The sequence below is a fragment of the Lepidochelys kempii genome, chromosome 1 (assembly GCF_965140285.1).
Source record: "Lepidochelys kempii isolate rLepKem1 chromosome 1, rLepKem1.hap1, whole genome shotgun sequence".
Classification (NCBI taxonomy): Eukaryota; Metazoa; Chordata; order Testudines; family Cheloniidae; genus Lepidochelys; species Lepidochelys kempii.
Window position 1 is genome coordinate 111,110,677 of NC_136380.1, and position 19,709 is coordinate 111,130,385.

A 19,709-nucleotide genomic window follows, 5' to 3' on the forward strand; every position below is an offset into this window, starting at 1 on the left:
TGCTAGGTCTCAGGGATTCCTATCCCTCCTTCCTTCAGGGAGAGTGATTGCCACTCTTCACCCTGTAGCCATTTCTCTGGTGCCAGTCTCTTGACGTTTATGTAAACCCTGCCTGTTCCCTCACAGGTGACTGTGCTTCCAATTAGCAACCTCCTTGTAGCCTAAATCTCTCCCCCTGTTTGCTGCTTAATTGGTCAATTGATTGGGCCTGCCTAGCCTAATTCAACCCTTTCAGGGCTAGTGTGGGAAGCCCATCACAATGGCCCCAAAGGGGAAGGAGTCAAATACATTTTCAGTACAATCCCAGCAATGCTAGGCTTTCCACAGAAACTAGAATGTTTGCTTGTTTGTCAGGATATATGTTTCAACAGGTGTGACAGAAACTTAGTAGTTGCATTATGTAATGTTTTGTATCACCTGTGCCTATGCCTGACATTTTCTACAATTATAATCAGTGTGGGGCTTTGCAGACACCCATGCAGTCTGTGGATCTGACCAGAGCTCTTTGCACTCTCCTGGAGCACCAGTGACTTACCATTGCTCTATGCAGTGTTGTTATAGCCATATAGGTTCCAGGATATTAGTGAGACCAGATGGGAGAGGTAATATCTTTTATGGGACCAACTTCTGTTCGTGAGAGAGACAAGCTTTATAGAAAATATTGGAGAGCTCTGTGTAGCTCGAAAGCTTCTCTCTCTCTCTCTCACCAATAGAAGTTGGACCCAGAAAAGATATTACTTCCCGCACCATGTCTCTCTAAGGCCTTGTCTACACTACGAAATTAGTTCGAATTTCTAGAATTTGGTATTGTAGAAAGCGTTTTTATTCAGTTGATATTGTGTGGCTAAGGTTACCATAAACGATATCACTCTCCTGAGGATAACCCAGAGAGATAAAGAATGGATGTTGCTTGAATGCCAGCAAACACCGGGACCATACGCTGCCAGGCTTTGTCATGCAATGATACCAGATTACTTGCTACTAGCATGGCGTGGTAAAGTGTCCTACCATGGAGGACAGAATAAGGCTGCTCTCCCCAGAAACCTTCTGCAAAGGCTTTTAGAGTACCTCCAGGAGAGCTTCATTGAGATGTCCCTGGAGGATTTCCGCTCCATCCCCAGACACGTTAACAGACTTTTCCAGTAGCAGTACTGGCCATGAATGCGTCCCAAGTCCTCAGGGCTACTTAATCATTAAAAAACACTTGCTTTTATAACATGTATTATATTTTAAAAGGTACACTCACCAGAGGTCCCTTCTCTGGCTTTGTTGGGTTGGGAGGGTATTTCAGTCAGGGTGATGAAAAGATCCTGGCTGTCGGGGAGAACGGTGTGCTGTGTGCTCTCCCCAAGCTCGTCGTCGTCCTCCTCTTCATCTTCCCCATCTGCAAAATCCTCAGGCATGGCGGAGAGTATCCCATCATCGGAGTCCACGGACAGGGGAGGGGTAGTGGTGGCGGCCCCCCCTAGAATTGCATGCAGCTCAGCGTAGAAGCGGCATGTCTGGGGCTCTGTCCTGGAGCGTCCATTTGATTCTTTGTTTTTCTGGTACGCTTATCTGAGCTCCTTAAGTTTCACGTGGCACTGTGTTATGTCCCTGCTGTAGCCTCTGTCCCTCATGGCCTCGGAGATTTTTTGAAATGTTTTGGCATTTCGTCTTTTGGAACGTAGTTCTGATTGCACGGATTCCTCTTCCCATACAGCGATCAGATCCAGTACCTCCCGTTCGGTCCATGCTGGAGCTCTTTTTCGATTCTGGGACTGCATGGTCACCTGTGCTGATGAGCTTGCCTGGCCAAACAGGAAATAAGATTCAAAAGTTCCCAGGGCTTTTCCTGTGCACCTGGCCAGTGCATCCGAGTTCAGAGTGCTGTCCAGAGCAATCATAATGATGCACTGTGGGTTAGCTCCTGGAGGCCAATATCTTCGAATTGTGTCCACACTAACCCTAATTCAAAACGGCAATGTCGATTTCAGCGCTAATCCCCTCGTTGGGGGGGAGTACAGAAATCGGTTTTAAGAACACTTTATGTCAAAAAAATGGCTTTGTTGTGTGGATGGGTGCAGGGTTAATTCGGATTTAACACTGCTAAATCCGATATAAACTCGTAGTGTAGACCAGGCCCAAGTGATTTAACATAGTCATTCATCGTCATCGGGCCAGGGAAAGCATGAGAATGACTCCATAGTCTGGTACTTAGGGCATTTTCCTGCAATATGGGAGACCCAGGTTCAAGTAGTTGCTCCAATGACTAATTAATTATTAATACAAATTGTAACAGATTCAGCAGGTGATTGAGAAAGAGCCATACCAGAATATCCTGTAATGGCTAGGGTACTCTCCTGCAGTGTGGGGAGTGAAGTTCAAATCTCTTCCCCACATCAGGCAGTGGGGGGAATTCTGGATCTCCCATATCCCAGAAGAGAGCCTTAACCTAGAAAGGGTTATAGTAAAATTGTGATCCATAAACAAATTGAGCATAATCTCACTTTTTTATCTTGGTGTAACATTCTGTTATGATTAAATTAATTTCCTATAATGTTGAGAAGAGAGATTTTCAGATATTCTCAATTAAGAAAGTTATTCATGGAGATTTTAAAAATGTTTCACTGTTTCTAGCAATATGCTATAACAACAGAATGAGACATCAAATCCGATGATACTAACATTGTCCAAAGGACCATGCTCATTAAAGTCCTTGGAGTTCCTTAGTGCTTTGAGCTTTGTTTTGATGGCTGCCTCCTCTGTGCTTGATTAATTCGTAACTGATGATGGCAAAGTCTGCATGCTTTCTAAATACATTATCCCTATGGCTTGTTGTAAAGTGCTAAAGAATCTATTTTACAATTTGCGCCACCAGTTTTTGTACCAAGATGATAAATATAAACATAATTCTTCATTTTACTGGTTGATTTTTGTAAGTAACCATTGATTTAAGGAATTTAAGGTATTTTGCATCTATAAATTAGGTAAAGACTTATACTTAAAGTAGGTGATCATACAAATGATTGTGAAGTTTACATGGTCAAATTCAGCCATCCACATGCCTGTCATATGGCTCATGTGGACTTTGATAAAAAAAACTTTTTCTTAATCCCAATACATAATCTGGAAGTCTTGCATGGAAAATTATTTTAACTTTATAGCTCTTGTAACTGAGTACTCTTGACTTTTTTCTGAAAAGAGGGGAAAAAAACTATAATAAAAAACTCTATTTTAAGTAATTCTATAGTTCAATCATTTCTGTTTATAATTCTACCACCACATAAACACTGTTAAACCAAACAAAGGAAACCTTCTGCTTTAACGAGCAAAGATATAGTGGGGTTTATGCAAAGCAGTATACCTGTAAAATAAACAGTTGTTTTATTAATAATTGATTTATTTGCAGATACCTAACAACTCTTCCTTACCTCTGCCCCTCCCCCTTAGGTAAAATGAGGTAAGACCCGGTAGAGATTTCTTTTTCTAGAAATAAGTCTTTAAACATACACAACTGTCAGATATTTACCTGGAACTCTCATTGAGTTAAATAGCAATCAGGTGTAGTGTTTTGGGGATTTTTTTAGCCCTCTCATGAAAACGTGATGAAAGGTTGCCAACGCACAAATTTCCCCTTATTCAAAATGGCCACCATCTCCCATTATTGTCATTGTGGCTGAAACCAGGAAGATGGCTGCCATTTTCCTACATTCTATCTGCATGTAGAAGTGAGGCTGCCATTATTAAAAATTGGCTGCCAACTCCCACTATCTTCAGTGATATTGTAGCCATGTCCACAGGCATAATGTCTGCCACTCCATAGTCTGGGGGCTAGACAGGATACAGGAACTGTGAGGAGCAGGAGACAGACTTAAGGGCTACAGGGGAATGAGGTGCAGGGGAAATGAGGGTGAGGAAGAGAGTGGCGGGGATGAGGGTCCAGAGTACTGAGAAGCAGGGCATGAATGGGGTTGGGAAGGCGGGTTCAGAGCAACAGAAGGCAGGGATGGAGTAGGTGGGGGAGTGCTCCCCAGTTCCAGGCAGAGAAATTTCTGGGAGGGAGTCAGGGAAGTACATCTGCTTGCAGAAGGCTAAATCAATCCCGTATTGTTTTTACTGTGACATTTTGCATATATCAATCATTCATATAAGTGATCAAGTTTTTTAATATGTGTATCTGTAACTCATCACCCCTAAAAACTAATGTAAGGGAGGGGTGTGCGTCTGTGTGTGAATCATGATTAAGGTTACGATTTAGTAATAGGTATTTTTAGTAAAAGTCATGGACCGGTCACGGTCAGTAAACAAAAATTCACGGCCCGTGACCTGTCCATGACCTTTTACTGAAGGTACTGGTGACTAAAAGTTGGGGCCACGGGTGCTCGGGGGTGGGGGTGTCCAGGGGCACCGGAGGTGCTGGGGGAGGTGGCCTGGGACCCCTGCTGATGCTGGAGGTTGTGGGTTGGTGGGGCTGGCAGGGGCTCCTTACCTGGCTCCGTATCCCTGCAGCTCCTAGGCGGCAGAAGGGCACAAGAGCCAGCTGCTGCAGTTCCCATTGGCTGGGAACTGCAGCACACAGTGCGGAGCCCCCTGTGACCCCTCTGCTGCCTAGGAGCTGCAGGGCCATGTCAGTGGGAGCCCCACACCCTGAGGTAAGCACCTCCCGCACCCCACAACCCTCTGCCTCTAGCCCTGAGCCCCTTCCCACGCATCCAAACTACCGCTGCTGGCTACCCTCTTGCCCTCATTCTTTCTTGATGAATGATGACCACAGCACTGCCCCTACTCTGGTTGAGATACAGATCTCTGTATAGTGCAGCATCTGTTACTCATTTCCCATGCAAACATGTGGTGCTCATGATCTTCAGTTCAGGAAAAACTCCTTATGGAGAAGTCTGTGAGGCCTCACTCTGATCTGGTCCATGAAGATCTCCCTGTACATTGGCCCCAGCCGACAAGTAGCTCCCTTCTGGGCATGAGCTTGGAAGTGGTGCCTAGAGCTGTGTAGGCCAAAGACTCCTCATCCAAGGCTTTGCATGAGTGCAAGGGATACTCTCCTGGTCATAAGGACCATAAATAATGTAGAACATTACCAAGTACGTACTACTTACATTAAACTGTAGGTTACCAACACATTAACCTTTGTGAGCTTATACATGCTACTCGTCCTTACTCTGTGCAGTCAATACCAAATGCATTGTTGTTAACAAAAATAAAAGTGATTACTCAACAATATACTGTGTCACTTCAGAGAAGAAACAACTTTTCTTCTCCTGGGCAGCAAGTCCAGCTCTACTCTTGCTGTCCTGTTCTTTGCTTCCTTTCAGCTTGAAGTGCTCCTTAGATTTTATTTGCCTATGGCTGTACCTCTTTTCGCTGAGTTTATCCACGGGTTTATCTTCAGCTTGTGGACCCTCATTTGTCCATTAGGCACCTTTTGAACTGTATTCCTTCAATAGATGTTTAAACAGTCATTCTCTTTGTTCATAGAATCATAGAATATCAGGGTTGGAAGGGACCTCAGGAGGTCATATAGTCCAACCCCCTGCTCAAAGCAGGACTAATCCCCAATTTTTGCCCTCAATCCCTAAATGGCCCCCTCAAGGATTGAACTCTCAACCCTGGGTTTAGCAAGCCAATGCTCAAACCACTGAGCTATCCCACCCCCACTAAAGTTCATATACTTTAGGTTCTTTGTGGGTGGGCTTCTCATTTACTGTTTTCAGGATCTGTTTTCATTGAACAAGCTTTTTGAACAATTCCCTTTTTCACCACTTATATTTCCTGTCAGTTTTCCCCCTTGACTCTCTCTCCAGTACGTCTGTAGATTTTATTTCCCTCTACTTACCTTTTCTATTATGCTGCTGACATACCCAGGTTTTTTATTTCTGCCTCTCCTGAACTGAAACCGTTCCTATTTTCCTTCTTCCCTCCTTCCCAGTTCCATATATTTATTCTCCTGTTCTTTTATCACCTCACCTCCTACCCCAGCTCCGCTTCATCCACTAGCTCAGCATCTAAAAGAGTTGAGACATGCTATTTCATCCTGATCAAAGGATCTGAGTTCCTTTTCAACCATCCAGCAGCCAACTTGCCACTGTTGCAAGCAGCCATAGAGAGAGCAAGGTCACAATATCCTAAGACAGTGGTCTCCAACCATTTTATGCACAAGATCACTCTTTGAATTTAAAATCAGCCCAGGATCTACCCCACCCCTTCCCCAAGGCCCTGTCCCACTTACTCTATTTCCCCCTATCTCCATCGCTCACTCTCCCTCACCCTCACTCATTTTCACTGGGCTGGGGCAGGGGGTTGGGGTGTGGGAGGGGGTGCAGGCTCTGGGCTGGGGCTGAGAGGTTTGGAGTGTGGGAGGGGGCTCCGGGCTGAGCCTGGGGTAAGGGGTTGGGGTGCAGGAGGGGGTGAGGGGTGCAAGCTCTGGGAAGGAGTTTTGGTGCAGGAGGGAGCTCTGGGCTGGGGCAGGGGATTGGGGTGCGGGAAGGGATAAGGGGTGTGGGTTCTGGGAGGGAGTTTGGGTGCGGGCTCAGGGCTGGGGCAGGGGGTTGGAGCGTGGAAGGCGGTGCAGGGTCTGGGAGGGAGTTTGCATGAAGGAGGGGGCTCTGGGCTGGGCAGGGGTGCAGGAGGGCATAAGGTGCAGGCTCCGGCCAGGAGGCACTTACCACAGGTGGCTCCCAGTCAGCAGCGCAGTGGGGCTAAGGCAGGCTGCCCTTGCTTCCCAGGGAATTTACAGCAAGACCCTCAAGCGAAAACACTGCAGGCATGGGTATAGACCAAAGCCACCCCCTCCACAAACTTTCTACCACCAGAGTCCACCAGAGCCTCTGTGCAAGCATCAGAGAGTAGAGAGCCTTGATTTTCAGCTCCCTCTACTACCACAACCTCTGTCCATTCCCATCCACCCACTGTGAGGGCTACTTCTAAAGCACCCACTGTTATTGATGCTGACCATTTCTACTCCTCTCCGTCTTCTTTGATGGTTCTCTCTCACTTTTTTTTTTACCACAACTGGGACTCAGTCACAACAGACAATTGGGTTTGAGAAATCATCCACCATGGTTACTCCATCAAATTTCTCTCCCTTCCTCCCAACAAACATAAGGAGGTAGATTCTCTTCTTCAGTAACAGGCAATAGAATGATTCCCACCTCAGTATCAAGGGAGAGGATTCTAGTCCCCATACTAGGAGATTTCCTCCCCAAGGCAAGATTTCAATTATTGGGCAATCTGATAGCATAAATTACTCACAGACCAAAGATTATGGTCCTAGTATGCCTTTCTCTTCTCGGCCTCATGGCCGTGTGCACTTACGTGTACCAGATTTCATCTATGCTGCCTACATGCTTGGCTCCAGTCAGTCTACTCATCAGACAAGGACCACATGAACACCAGCCTGACTGTTCACACGAGAGTAATCACCTCTTAGCTGGTGGTCAAACCTGGCACAAGTGTGAATGGAAGTTCCCTTCAGCACTTTCAGCCACCCACCATGCCACTGTCATCACAGATGCATCCCTTCTGAGTTGAGGTGCTCCCCTGAACAACCATACCATAGAGGGGATTTGAACCCCACAGGAAGCCAGACTTCACATCAACCTGCTAGAACTGAGAGCAGTGTGCCTGGCTTGCGGGGCCCTTTCCCCCACTCATATGTTCACTCCATATCCAAGTAATGTCGGACAACATCCCCATGGTTTTTTATATAAACAAGGAGGGTCAAGCAAGATCCCTTCCCCTCTGCCTGGAAGGAGTCAGGCATTGAAATTGGTGCATCAGAAACCACATTGCTATCCAAGCCAAGTATCTTCCAGGTGTTCAGAATTCTTTAGTGGACAATGTAAGCAGGCACCTCTCTGCAGATCTCAAGTGTAAAATATACAGCTTTGTCCTGAGTGAGATATTTGCTCAGTGGGGAAAACTTCAATAGGATCTCTTTGTGTTCCAAATGAATAGGAAGCTTCCCTTGTACTGCTCCAGAGCAGCTATGGGCAACTACTCCCAGGATTATGCTCTACTGCTGTCAGGTACAGACCAACTGAGAGATCCATTTTAGCCCATTCCCCTGCTACCACAGGTCTTGAGAGTGGCTCTGGCCCTGTCGAGCCAGATCTTTCTCACAGTACCCAACAATTCCCAGAACTTCGGAGACTATCAATCTGTCCTCCATCAGGATTTGTCCCGTCCCAGATCTGCTAATTTAAGAAGTTGGTAAAATCAGTCGCACCAATCCAGACCCACCTCACCTCATGGCCTGGTGTCTGGATGGACATCAGGCCTACAGCACTCATGTTCTGAAGCTGTGCAAGCCATTCTTACACAAAGTAGGAAAGATTCAACTAGGAACTGCTACTTGAGGACGCTTTCCTACCTGAGTATGGTGCAATGGATCTTCCTCAAACTCTGCAGATATCCCAGTCATTTTAGACTATCTTCTGTCGTTGAAGAACTTGGGTCTTTCCCTTCGCTCACTGTGGATACTTCTTGCAGCATTCAGTGCCTTCTTCTTCCAGTAGGGGGATGTTCCATTTTTTACTCACCCAGCAATGCTTAGGTTAATGAAGGGCCTAATCAGGATCTTTCTACCAGTGGTAAAGTCTGTACCTTAATGGGGCCTTAAACTCTCCTGTCAGTGCTGACCAGACCACCATGTGAACCTTTGCAAACGTTCTGAGTCCCACCTTTCCATGATAGTTGCATTCTTAGTTGATATAAGTTCAGTCAGAAGGGTGAGCTAGGTGGGGGCACTCCTGACTGACCTACCATATACCACTTTTCACAAGAAGAAGGTCTTCCTTCACCTTCATCCTAAATTCCTCCCTAAGGTAACTTCTGAATTTCATGTCAACCAACCTGTCCATGGTTATCATGCTTCCACTGAAGAGAAAAGACTTCATTCCCTGGATGTCAGATGTGCCCTGACATTCTACCTGCAAAGGACCAAATCAATTAGAAAATCACCAAGGCTGTTTCTCACTATAGCAAAGAGGTTGCGAGGACAAGCAATATCTTAGCAGAGAATTTCTGAATGGATTTCTGGTTGCATCATCATGTGCTACCAATTTGCATGTACCCTTCCTCCGGATGGAGTAAGGGCACACTCCACAAAGGCGTAAGCTGCTTCTACAGCATCTCTGCAGGAAGTACAGATACCGGACATATTCAGAGTAGATACCTGAAGTTCCATTCACAAGTTTACAAAACATTGTGTTAGTTCAGGCCTGCACTGAGGATGCAGTGGAGTTCTTCAAGCATCTTTACTGCTAGCATCCTTGCACCCCCCCCTCTGGTCTGAGCACTGCTTGTCAGTTGCTCACATGTAGAATATACATAGGGACCAGCACTTGAAAAAGTGGAGGTTACTTACCTGTAACTGGAAGTTTTTTCAAAAAGAAAAGGAGGACTTGTGGCACCTTAGAGACTAACAAATTTATTTGAACATAAGCTTTCGTGAGCTACAGCCCACTTCATCGGACGCATTCAGTGGAAAAACTATGGAAGTTTTTTGAGATGTATGATCCCTGTCTGTATTCCACTACTTGCGCTCTGTCCTCTTTGCTTTGGATCCTGTTGGATTCACTGTAAGGAGAGGCACTGACCCGCACTGCCTCTTATGTCCTTGGTTTGGAGCACAAGGTGGGCAACTGCTACGTGCGAGCCAATGGACGCTGCTTGTTCCGAATCTCCAGACTCAGGTGCCTGGGGTGCAGGCATATACCCATGTGTGGAATACACACACAGACTGCACATCTTGAAGAACTTCTAGTTACAGGTATGTAATCACCTTTTAGATTACTTTTGGCTCTGTTCCAAACTGGTATTCTTTTTATTTGAGATTTCTGGAAAGGTCATTCTTTGTTTCCATTGATTTTTCCAGTTTATAGCTCAAAACCCTGTTCCTTAAAATTATCTAAGATTCTGAATCTTTCAAGATCAGTTACTTTTTCAGACTCTGCTGTTGCAAGCTAACAGAGTTGTCAGTACCTTAATCAAAGTTGCCTTTGGACTGGAAGAACTAAAATTACATGTGAAGAATAAGCTGATTTGTTATACCCCTGGATTTTATCAAATTGCTTTTATTTCTCTCTCTTATTAATATGAAAATGTCTTTGTAACTTAATTCTCAGAAAGCATTGTTTTTTAGCTCACAGACGTTAACTTATCTCTCTTCACTCCCAGCCCCCACCACCTGTTGAATATTTATACCTTGTCTGGTCAATCTCTAAATGTACCTAGTTAAAAATTATCAGAGTAGCATACAAGTGATTCAGAAGTTTGTCATAGTTTGGAATTAAACCTGGAAAAAAATGCTTAGTGTATTTTGTGTGACTTCCTAAACTGTCAGATTTTATGAAGATCATACTAGATCATCAGCCTTCTTTTATGTGAAGTACAGACAATTTAATGGATTTTTCACCAGTCTTTGGTTTCTGTATTGCTGACAGTGCTAAAGAGCGCAGAACATAAGTAATGTTGCTTCATTTATGTGCCAATGAAACTAGGTTTCAGTACATTGAGCTTTGTACTAGTAATGGAAACACATAATGCTTTAGGTTTATTTATTGTTTCTTGGACATATCTGTAATGGGCTTAAGCAACAGAATATAAAACACTGAATACACTTCACTGCACTGGCCACAGTGCAGAGTTCCTTTTTTCTATTATCCTGGTGTCACTCTGCAAATGATGTCTAATATCTGGTACCTGGACATCAAAAGAATTCCTTGTTCAAAGTGTTCTCTTTGTAGGACAATATTACTGTTAATAAAAACATGGTGTTTTGATCTCTGCAAGTGGCATACATTAGAGCTTCACTGTGCCATTTTCCTCCATATACCTTTTCCTGATTAGTAGAGATGAGTGCCCTTGTGGGATAACTGTATTGCAGTGTTATTGAATAATGCATGATGCTTCCTTTTTTATTACAGTATTACTTCACTGAACAATGCAGTTGCACATTTTATGCAAAATATTCCATGTATATGTTGTGAAATGTCTTTTTGTTTGGAGTAGACCAGTGATGTACATTAATTCATCACTTCTACAAACAGATGGGAAAAATCAAATTAATTCTGCTGTGGCGAGTGGTTAAAACTGTATGTAAAAAGTTAGTTGACTTGTTTTTAATCCATTCTCTATGGTGAATTTATTTTAAGAACAAAAATAAATCTGATGGACTGAGTAAATGAGCCTGTCTTAATTTATATCGCTATGTACAATTAATCATAGAATCATAGACTATCAGGGTTGGAAGGGACCCCAGAAGGTCATCTAGTCCAAGCCCCTGCTCGAAGCAGGACCAATTCCCAGTTAAATCATCCCAGCCAGGGCTTTGTCAAGCCTGATCTTAAAAACCTCTAAGGAAGGAGATTCTACCACCTCCCTAGGTAACACATTCCAGTGTTTCACCACCCTCATAGTGAAAAAGTTTTTCCTAATATCCAATCTAAACCTCCCCCACTGCAACTTGAGACCATTACTCCTCGTTCTGTCATCTGCTACCATTGAGAACAGTCTAGAGCCATCCTCTTTGGAACCCCCTTTCAGGTAGTTGAAAGCAGCTATCAAATCCCCCCTCATTCTTCTCTTCTGCAGACTAAACAATCCCAGCTCCCTCAGCCTCTCCTCATAAGTCATGTGTTCTAGACCCCTAATCATTTTTTGTTGCCCTTTGCTGGACTCTCTCCAATTTATCCATATCCTTCTTGTAGTGTGGGGCCCAAAACTGGACACAGTACTCCAGATGAGGCCTCACCAATGTCGAATAGAGGGGAACGATCTCGTTCCTCGATCTGCTCGCTATGCCCCTACTTATACATCCCAAAATGCCATTGGCCTTCTTGGCAACAAGGGCACACTGCTGACTCATATCCAGCTTCTCATCCACTGTCACCCCTAGGTCCTTTTCCGCAGAACTGCTGCCTAGCCATTCGGCCCCTAGTCTGTAGCGGTGCATTGGATTCTTCCGTCCTAAGTGCAGGACCCTGCACTTATCCTTATTGAACCTCATCAGATTTCTTTTGGCCCAATCCTCCAATTTGTCTAGGTCCTTCTGTATCCTATCCCTCCCCTCCAGCGTATCTACCACTCCTCCCAGTTTAGTATCATCCGCAAATTTGCTGAGAGTGCAATCCACACCATCCTCCAGATCATTTATGAAGATATTGAACAAAACCGGCCCCAGGACTGACCCCTGGGGCACTCCAGTTGACACCGGCTGCCAACTAGACATGGAGCCATTGATCACTACCCGTTGAGGCCGACAATCTAGCCAGCTTTCTACCCACCTTATAGTGCATTCATCCAGCCCATACTTCCTTAACTTGCTGACAAGAATACTGTGGGAGACCGTGTCAAAAGCTTTGCTAAAGTCAAGAAACAATACATCCACTGCTTTCCCTTCATCCACAGAACCAGTAATCTCATCATAAAAGGCGATTAGATTAGTCAGGCATGACCTTCCCTTGGTGAATCCATGCTGGCTGTTCCTGATCACTTTCCTCTCATGCAAGTGCTTCAGGATTGATTCTTTGAGGACCTGCTCCATGATTTTTCCAGGGACTGAGGTGAGGCTGACTGGCCTGTAGTTCCCAGGATCGTCCTTCTTCCCTTTTTTAAAGATTGGCACTACATTAGCCTTTTTCCAGTCATCCGGGACTTCCCCCGTTCGCCACGAGTTTTCAAAGATAATGGCCAATGGCTCTGCAATCACAGCCGCCAATTCCTTCAGCACTCTCGGATGCAACTCGTCCGGCCCCATGGACTTGTGCATGTCCAGCTTTTCTAAATAGTCCCTAACCACCTCTATCTCCACAGAGGGCTGGCCATCTCTTCCCCATTTTGTGATGCCCAGCGCAGCAGTCTGGGAGCTGACCTTGTTAGTGAATTAATTGTATTGTATTAATTGTATTGTGCCTCTATGTAGATGAACAAATGTTGGTCATAATACTTGACTGGCAGCCTGACAGAAAAATACTAGCTTTCAAATCAACAGAGTACTGTGGGGGAACTTCAGCTCTTTAAAGGACTTTAAATAAATAATATTCAATATTATATGAGCTCCTATTGGTAATCCAGTTAATGGGGGAGGGTTGTGCACTTGTAATTGGCTCATGGCAAAGACCAGTTTATATTGCAAAACGAAGGAATTGGTTACCTCACCTACTCATGTTCTCTCCAAATCCCTTTATGTGGACTCATAAACACAAGGAATATGTTTGTCAATCTTGCTCAGTGTAGAAGGAAGAAGCTAAATAGTCAATTCTTGATGTTCAAGGATTTATGCATTGAATTCCCATTAGCTCTAATGGAAGCTTCGTACTTGCATCCCCTGTGTATCTTAAAAATTGTACTACAATACAAAGAATTGTTCCCGTTTTTTAAAGTCCTCCTTAGTGTAAAAACAAATGCCAATGTACTGTATAACTTAATAGACTATCCAGGCCTATACTGTATCTCTGTTTTCAGCAGTATTATTTGACACAAATATCCATAAATCTTTCAAGTGTTTTGTACATCCTCAGGTACTGAAAAGGTGATATGTATGGCAATTTAGGTATAAAATATACATTTGTTGAACCTATTTGTTTCTGTTGCCACAGAAAAGCTGCCATATCAGTATAATATAGAAATGTTTTCAGTACAATTTCCTTTTCCCTCAAAATTCTTTGACTTGCCACAAAAATTCTTTGACTTGCCACAAAATCCTGGGTGGGGGAAGTGGTATGAACTATAGCTATCCTAGGGTAAGTTAAATATTTGGAATGGCAACAAGCTTTTTAAATTGTGGCAACTCACATTAAAGACATGGGGAGTTGACTTGTTGGAGAATTAGACTTGTTTGAGATTAAACGTTCTTCTCTTTCCCTTATTCCACTTTTCAAAAGGGATGCGCTAAATGTTTTTTAGATCTACACATTTGGGGCTTGATTCTAAAAGATGCTGAGCACCTACAATACCCATTTGAAGTCAGTAGGAGTTGCAGGTACACAGTACTTCTCAGGATCATGGTCTTCCTCTGTCTTGAGGCAGTCTTCATTTCTACAGTCTTTGCATCTGTAAATACATTGTCAAAGTAGTTATTTTTAAGGTGTGCCTCTCAATGTACTGCGTAGGATAGAAATAGAAGAATAGGATGGCGAAAATGCCAAGAAACACTTTATCTTCTTATCCTTTTATCTTATTTAGTTTTGTATACCAAACTCACTATTTTGGCATCTGAGTGCCATCTCTTCATATTTCTGTATGATTTCAAGAATGAATACTAATGTAACTTTTTTGTGGACTGTTTTCAGTACAGACATATTGAAACGCATAGATTAATTATATAAAGGTACAGTTAAAACTTAATGGTTCATAGATTTAATTTTCATAGTCTTAAACTTTTCACACTTTTTCCCCAAAAGAAGCTTCAATTCTACACATTTGCAATTAGACATTTACTGATTTTTGTACACACAACTACTTCAGGTTTTTCTTTTTCCTTTTTTCTCTTTTGTAATACTGCATTAACAAACAGTTGAACTGAAAGTTTTTTTCTTAATATAAACGTAGTATTTAAGTCATTAACTTGCTGTAGTAGTGAACCAGTAGTGAATGGGTTTTTAGATGGGGTAAGATCCAAGTTACCCGGGAAAGAATTTTCTGTAGTATCTGGCTGATGAATCTTGCCCATATGCTCAGGGTTTAGCTGATCGCCATATTTGGGGTCGGGAAGGAATTTTCCTCCAGGGCAGATTGGAAGGCCCTGGAGGTTTTTCGCCTTCCTCTGTAGCATGGGGCACGGGTCACTTGCTGGAGGATTCTCTGCTCCTTGAGGTCTTCAAACTACAATTTGAGGACTTCAATAGCACAGATATAGGTGTGAGGTCTTTTTTAGGAGTGGTGGGTGAAATTCTGTGGCCTGCATTGTGCAGGAGGTCAGACTAGATGATCATAATGGTCCCTTCTGACCTAAATATCTATGAATCTATGAACCAGTGTGGGCAAGTCTAAGTGTAGGCAATCTAAGAGCAAGTCTCTTTTGCTTAAATGTGAGAATGAAATTCTATTTTCAGAATTCTGGGGTTATTGAGGAGGAGGAGGAGGAAAGCTAATGTTCTAAGACGCTAAACACAAGTATGTATAAAATACAACATTTCAATATAAGGTAATGTTTGTGTTTAAAACAGATTGAAACATTCTCTAAATAAATAATTAAATGTAAACTTAATCCTGTGGCATTTACAATACAGTGAAACTCCTATCTAAAGATACCAAGTACTACACTCTGTGCAAATACCGAAGAGTTGGTGCACTAGGATAAATTTTAGATATATGTGGGAACTACTAAAACTTTTTTTTTTCTTAAGAGGCAAGTACTTTCTATTCTAAACTCTCTGAAGCAACCCCTCAAATCATAATCCCAAGGGAAAGGGATCTGTGTCCTCAGATAGTACTTACAAACTGTGAATACATAAATGCTAATTTGAACCAATTATATAGAAGCTTTGTGATGTGGGTGTGTGGGGACTAAATGTGGGCCCCACTCATACTCCTCTTTTTTTCATGATCATAGGCTTTGAACCCAGATATATTCAGAGATGAAAAGCTAATGCATTGCCCTGGTGTACAGCATATCCCCAGTGTCTGGATTATGAAAACTATTCTGGGTATTTCTGGATATGCTACTGTGGCTTGGTGCCTATGGGATTCACCATTACTAGTATTTCAGACAACACAGGGTGGGTTCTGTGTAGAAAGTAACACACTTTTCTATTACATTTGCTTTAGTGTTGGGTAAAAATGGAGCTATAGCTGGCTATTCATCCAATCTAGATTGTTCTTGTCATATGACTGAAATGTTAATATTATCAGTAATTTTCTCAGAGTAGTGAGATAAGCACTGGCCATGTGGAAACTTTATAAAACTCTATTTAATGGCAAAATTGTAAATCGTCTCTTCTTTTTCTTCAAAGGCTAGCATTTCAAGGATATTACCTTATTGCTATAGGGGGAAAATGTTACTGAAGACAATTAAAGGCAGAGTTTTGATAGCTTGCTCCTATTTGTCATTTAGGGTTCTTGGGAAGACTATAGTCAGAAATTTAGGGACGGTACATTGATGACTGTGTGAAAATGGCATCTGTGTTGAAAAATGACAGGACTAGCGGACTCAATCTGACTATTTTTATACAGAAATACTGGGTGAACTGAGGATAACTGTTTCTTTCTTTTGCAGTGTGCTGGGGAAGAGAATTGGGTGGACAATCGGACTATTTATGTTGGGCATCGTGAACCTCCTTCAGGCACCGAAGCATACATTCCACAGAGGTATCCAGATAACAGGATAGTCTCATCAAAGGTAGAAGTATTTCCTTTCATTCACTGTTAGAAAACACATCATTTTCTGCTTTGTTCTGTTCATTTTTTATTTCCACAAAAATCTTTTTTTGCTTCTTAATTCATCATCATCTTGACTGTGACAGTTTCTGGAAAAGGTAAAATGAAAAGTGCTACAAGTTTCCTTCACCAAATTGCCTCTGGCTTGAAGGGGAATAAAATGACTCATTCTGTGTTAATATCAGTGGTGTACATTAAGCCAGTAATATGACTCCACATGATTAATCAAAAATGTGGGCTTTTTTATTTTATTTTTTTTAAAAAAAGGCAAATATTAGTTTGGAGACAAGTTGGAAAAATGGAGGAATAAATCTTCCTTCTCTTACTTTCTATTCCCCTGCTGTATATCCAAGAATAGTGTTAGCTTTCTTAGCTACAGCATTGGACTGGGAGCTTGTGCTTAGTTGGTTATATGCTATGATCATGGGCAGTGGATGAACCCCTGCTTTGCAGAGGCTAGCCCGCTGGCCCCCCCACTTCTGGCCAGGGCCCTGATGCCTGCACGCCGGAGCCCCCGAATTCCACCCCACCCCAACAGGAGAAGCCCTGAGGGGCACCCCCATGACTGGAGGAGCCCCGGCCTACCTGCCCCAGCCACACCAGGCCGAGCCACCGACCCCCCTGAGCTGCTCGATCCACCACCCGCCCCCATCCAGCTGCCGGGCTGGCCCCCCCCACCCCTGAAGGCCATCCCCTGGCAAAGCGACTGGCCCCCAGTGCTGAGCTGAGCTGCTGGCCCCCCGAGTGCCAGGCCCACCCCAATTGCTGGGCCAGCCCCCCCGAGTGCCTGAACCCCCCGGGCTGAGCCTCTTTACTCCCCAGCCCACTGCTGACTCTCTGCATCCCTCCTCATTCCCCTGTCCCCGAGGAGGAGGGATGCTGCGAGCAGCAGGGCCCTCCAGAGTGGGGGTGGAGTTGAGAAGACATGGCAGGCAGGCAGGAGCAGCAGCAGGCAATGGGGGCCTTGGGGAAAGAGTGGGGCCCAGTGGTGGGTGGGCAGCAGCGCCAGGGAAGGCTAAGCCTATGGCTATGATCCCCATAAGTCCCTTTCAGAGTTGATACATTCTAGGATATTGTCCCCCAACCTGCACAGGCGGCGGGTGGAGTTGCCCTTCAGGGAGGCTAGCCCCCAGCTCCGCCCCTTCCACCTGCACCCATTTCTTCCCCACACACCTGGAGGAGCTCCGGGCGCCCCCTCCCCTTGGCCGGAGAAGCTTCGGGCCGGCCGGAGGCCCAAGTGCACACCCCCCCACACATCGGCCGGAGGAGACCTGAGCCAGCTGAAGTCCTGAGGCGCCCCACCCAGAGGGCCCCAAGGCGAGCCATGCCTCCACAGACCCTAAGCCACCCTGGGGAAAAGTGTCTCGTCTGAAAAAGCGTTTGCTATGCCCTATGCAGGTTCCGGGGTAGCTGAGGAGACAGTATTCGCTACTCAGCTTCCTGGATTCATCAGTAATTTCTCTGAAGTCTTGGGAGATTACTGATGAACCTGGGAAGCTAAATAGTACATACCGCCTCCTCAGCTGCCCTGGAACCTGCATGAGGCATAATAAAGCAAAAACTTCCTCGCCAAATCCTGCACCTGTGGGTTCAGCAACAGAGGCATCACTAGGCAAGGCTGAGTCATCCTGCAAGCATGATCTACATTAGATGATCCTAAATTAATGACCATGCATTTGGCAATATTAAAATGGTTATTGTTCAAATGAGCCCAGCTTACCAAGCAATCCAGATCATGCTATAAAACTGTTCTGTTCTTATCACTCCACCATTTTTTGTCATCCAATCAGTAATTTTTCTACCTCATTGATAAAAATATGCAAATTGTATTGGGCCAAGAAGAAATCTATGCAGGATCACACTAGAAACACGTCCCCCTCCCAGAGTGAATGATCATTTATTTTGAAATGTAGTCACCAGTTTTAAATCCTCATAGTATGTTGCTTCGTTAATTTGTGGAGTGCTTATTTTATTAGCAAAATAATATGCATACAATACTAAGTCAAATGCCTCACAAAAGTCTAAAAATATGTCAACGCAGTTGTCGTTGTTAGCCAAATTTGTAATCTTATGATAAAACATGACTAAGGGAGTGGGATGGGGATAAAGGTGCAAAGGGAAGGGGGCAGGAGCCAGGGGATGTGAGGGTGGATAGGAGCAAAGAATCAGGGAGGCAGGAACTGGAGAGAGGGCAGGTTGTAGAGAGGAGAGAGAGAGGCAAGGCTTTGGGGAGAGGTGGGTTAGAAGCAAGGACATGCTGGGTGGTCAGAGCAGAAGGGTCTTGTAACTAAAGACCATATCCTAATGCATATGTATAGTGAGACCAAACTAAGGTTATATGGGCAGTTCCGGCATTTCTGAACATTAGAGTGTCTGACTTCACAACTTTAACAACCTTATCATTCTTCATAACATTTATTGGGGTGTAATAAATTACGTGTACTCTACACTTACATAGTGCACAATTAACATCTCTGGGGTGGAATGCTGAAATTGTAGTATACAGCAACTTCATTTCCTGTGCTAAGGAAATATGTTCTCATAGTGACACTGTGAAGGGAATTGAGCACCAGCAAAATGTGCTATTGTGTCTTCAGTGACCACAGGTGCTCACAACTTTTGTTTTGTGTCTCAGCTGAAAGATGTTACCTCAAGTAGAATCACTGTACCACAAAAGAGGTACCCCCACTGCCACCATTTCTTGTCGTATCTGGGCTTTCCCTGAAGGATAACCATCCAAATATTGACACAGCTGCTGATCTTACGAGATGTAGCCAGAGCTAGTAACACTGTAGTTTGAAAATCCTCCAAATATCCTTGTTCTGCAAATGAGTCCTCAATTGCATCCCACAGAAAAACTAAATTATAGTTTTTTGAAGATACTAGTTATTTATGAGTCATCTCAGACCTTCAGAATCACAGTGAATATCTATCTTTTCTTGTAGCTAAAGAGGTCTCTCTGTTCTCAGTAAATAATTTTAAGATGTCACTGACAGATATTACAATTACATGGAGTATCTTTGGGGATCATATTGTATTAAATCTATGAATAGCTTATGTATGATTGTGTTCTACATGGGGGAGGGGGAGTTACCACAGCACCTTCAGGAACTAAAAACAGTGGAGGGTGATTAAGGTAAATCACTGAAAATGAAAAACTCTAGGGAGGTACCACCCCCTGGAGTGGCTTGCATATACTATTCATATTGGGTTTTCCAGAGACTAGGGGACAAAGAAAGGGCTTTTGGCGTAAAAGGATGAGCTTGAACTGACCCAATGTGTTCCTTCTGATCCAGTAAACAGACAGGTCCAAGGGGGGAGACCCTTGTGGAAGG

General features: G+C 43.9%; 1 protein-coding gene across 7 annotated transcripts in view; it reads left to right on the forward strand.

Moving 5' to 3' along the window:
- ATP11A (ATPase phospholipid transporting 11A) overlaps positions 1 to 19,709 on the forward strand; it is a 220,891-nt gene that overhangs the window by 83,795 nt on the left and 117,387 nt on the right. For all 7 annotated transcript variants that reach the window (XM_073350104.2, XM_078853635.1, XM_073350114.2 and 4 more), the window contains exon 2: positions 16,214 to 16,336. In XM_073350104.2, coding sequence (XP_073206205.1) covers positions 16,214 to 16,336 — 123 coding nt within the window. The remainder of the gene's footprint in view (positions 1 to 16,213; positions 16,337 to 19,709) is intronic.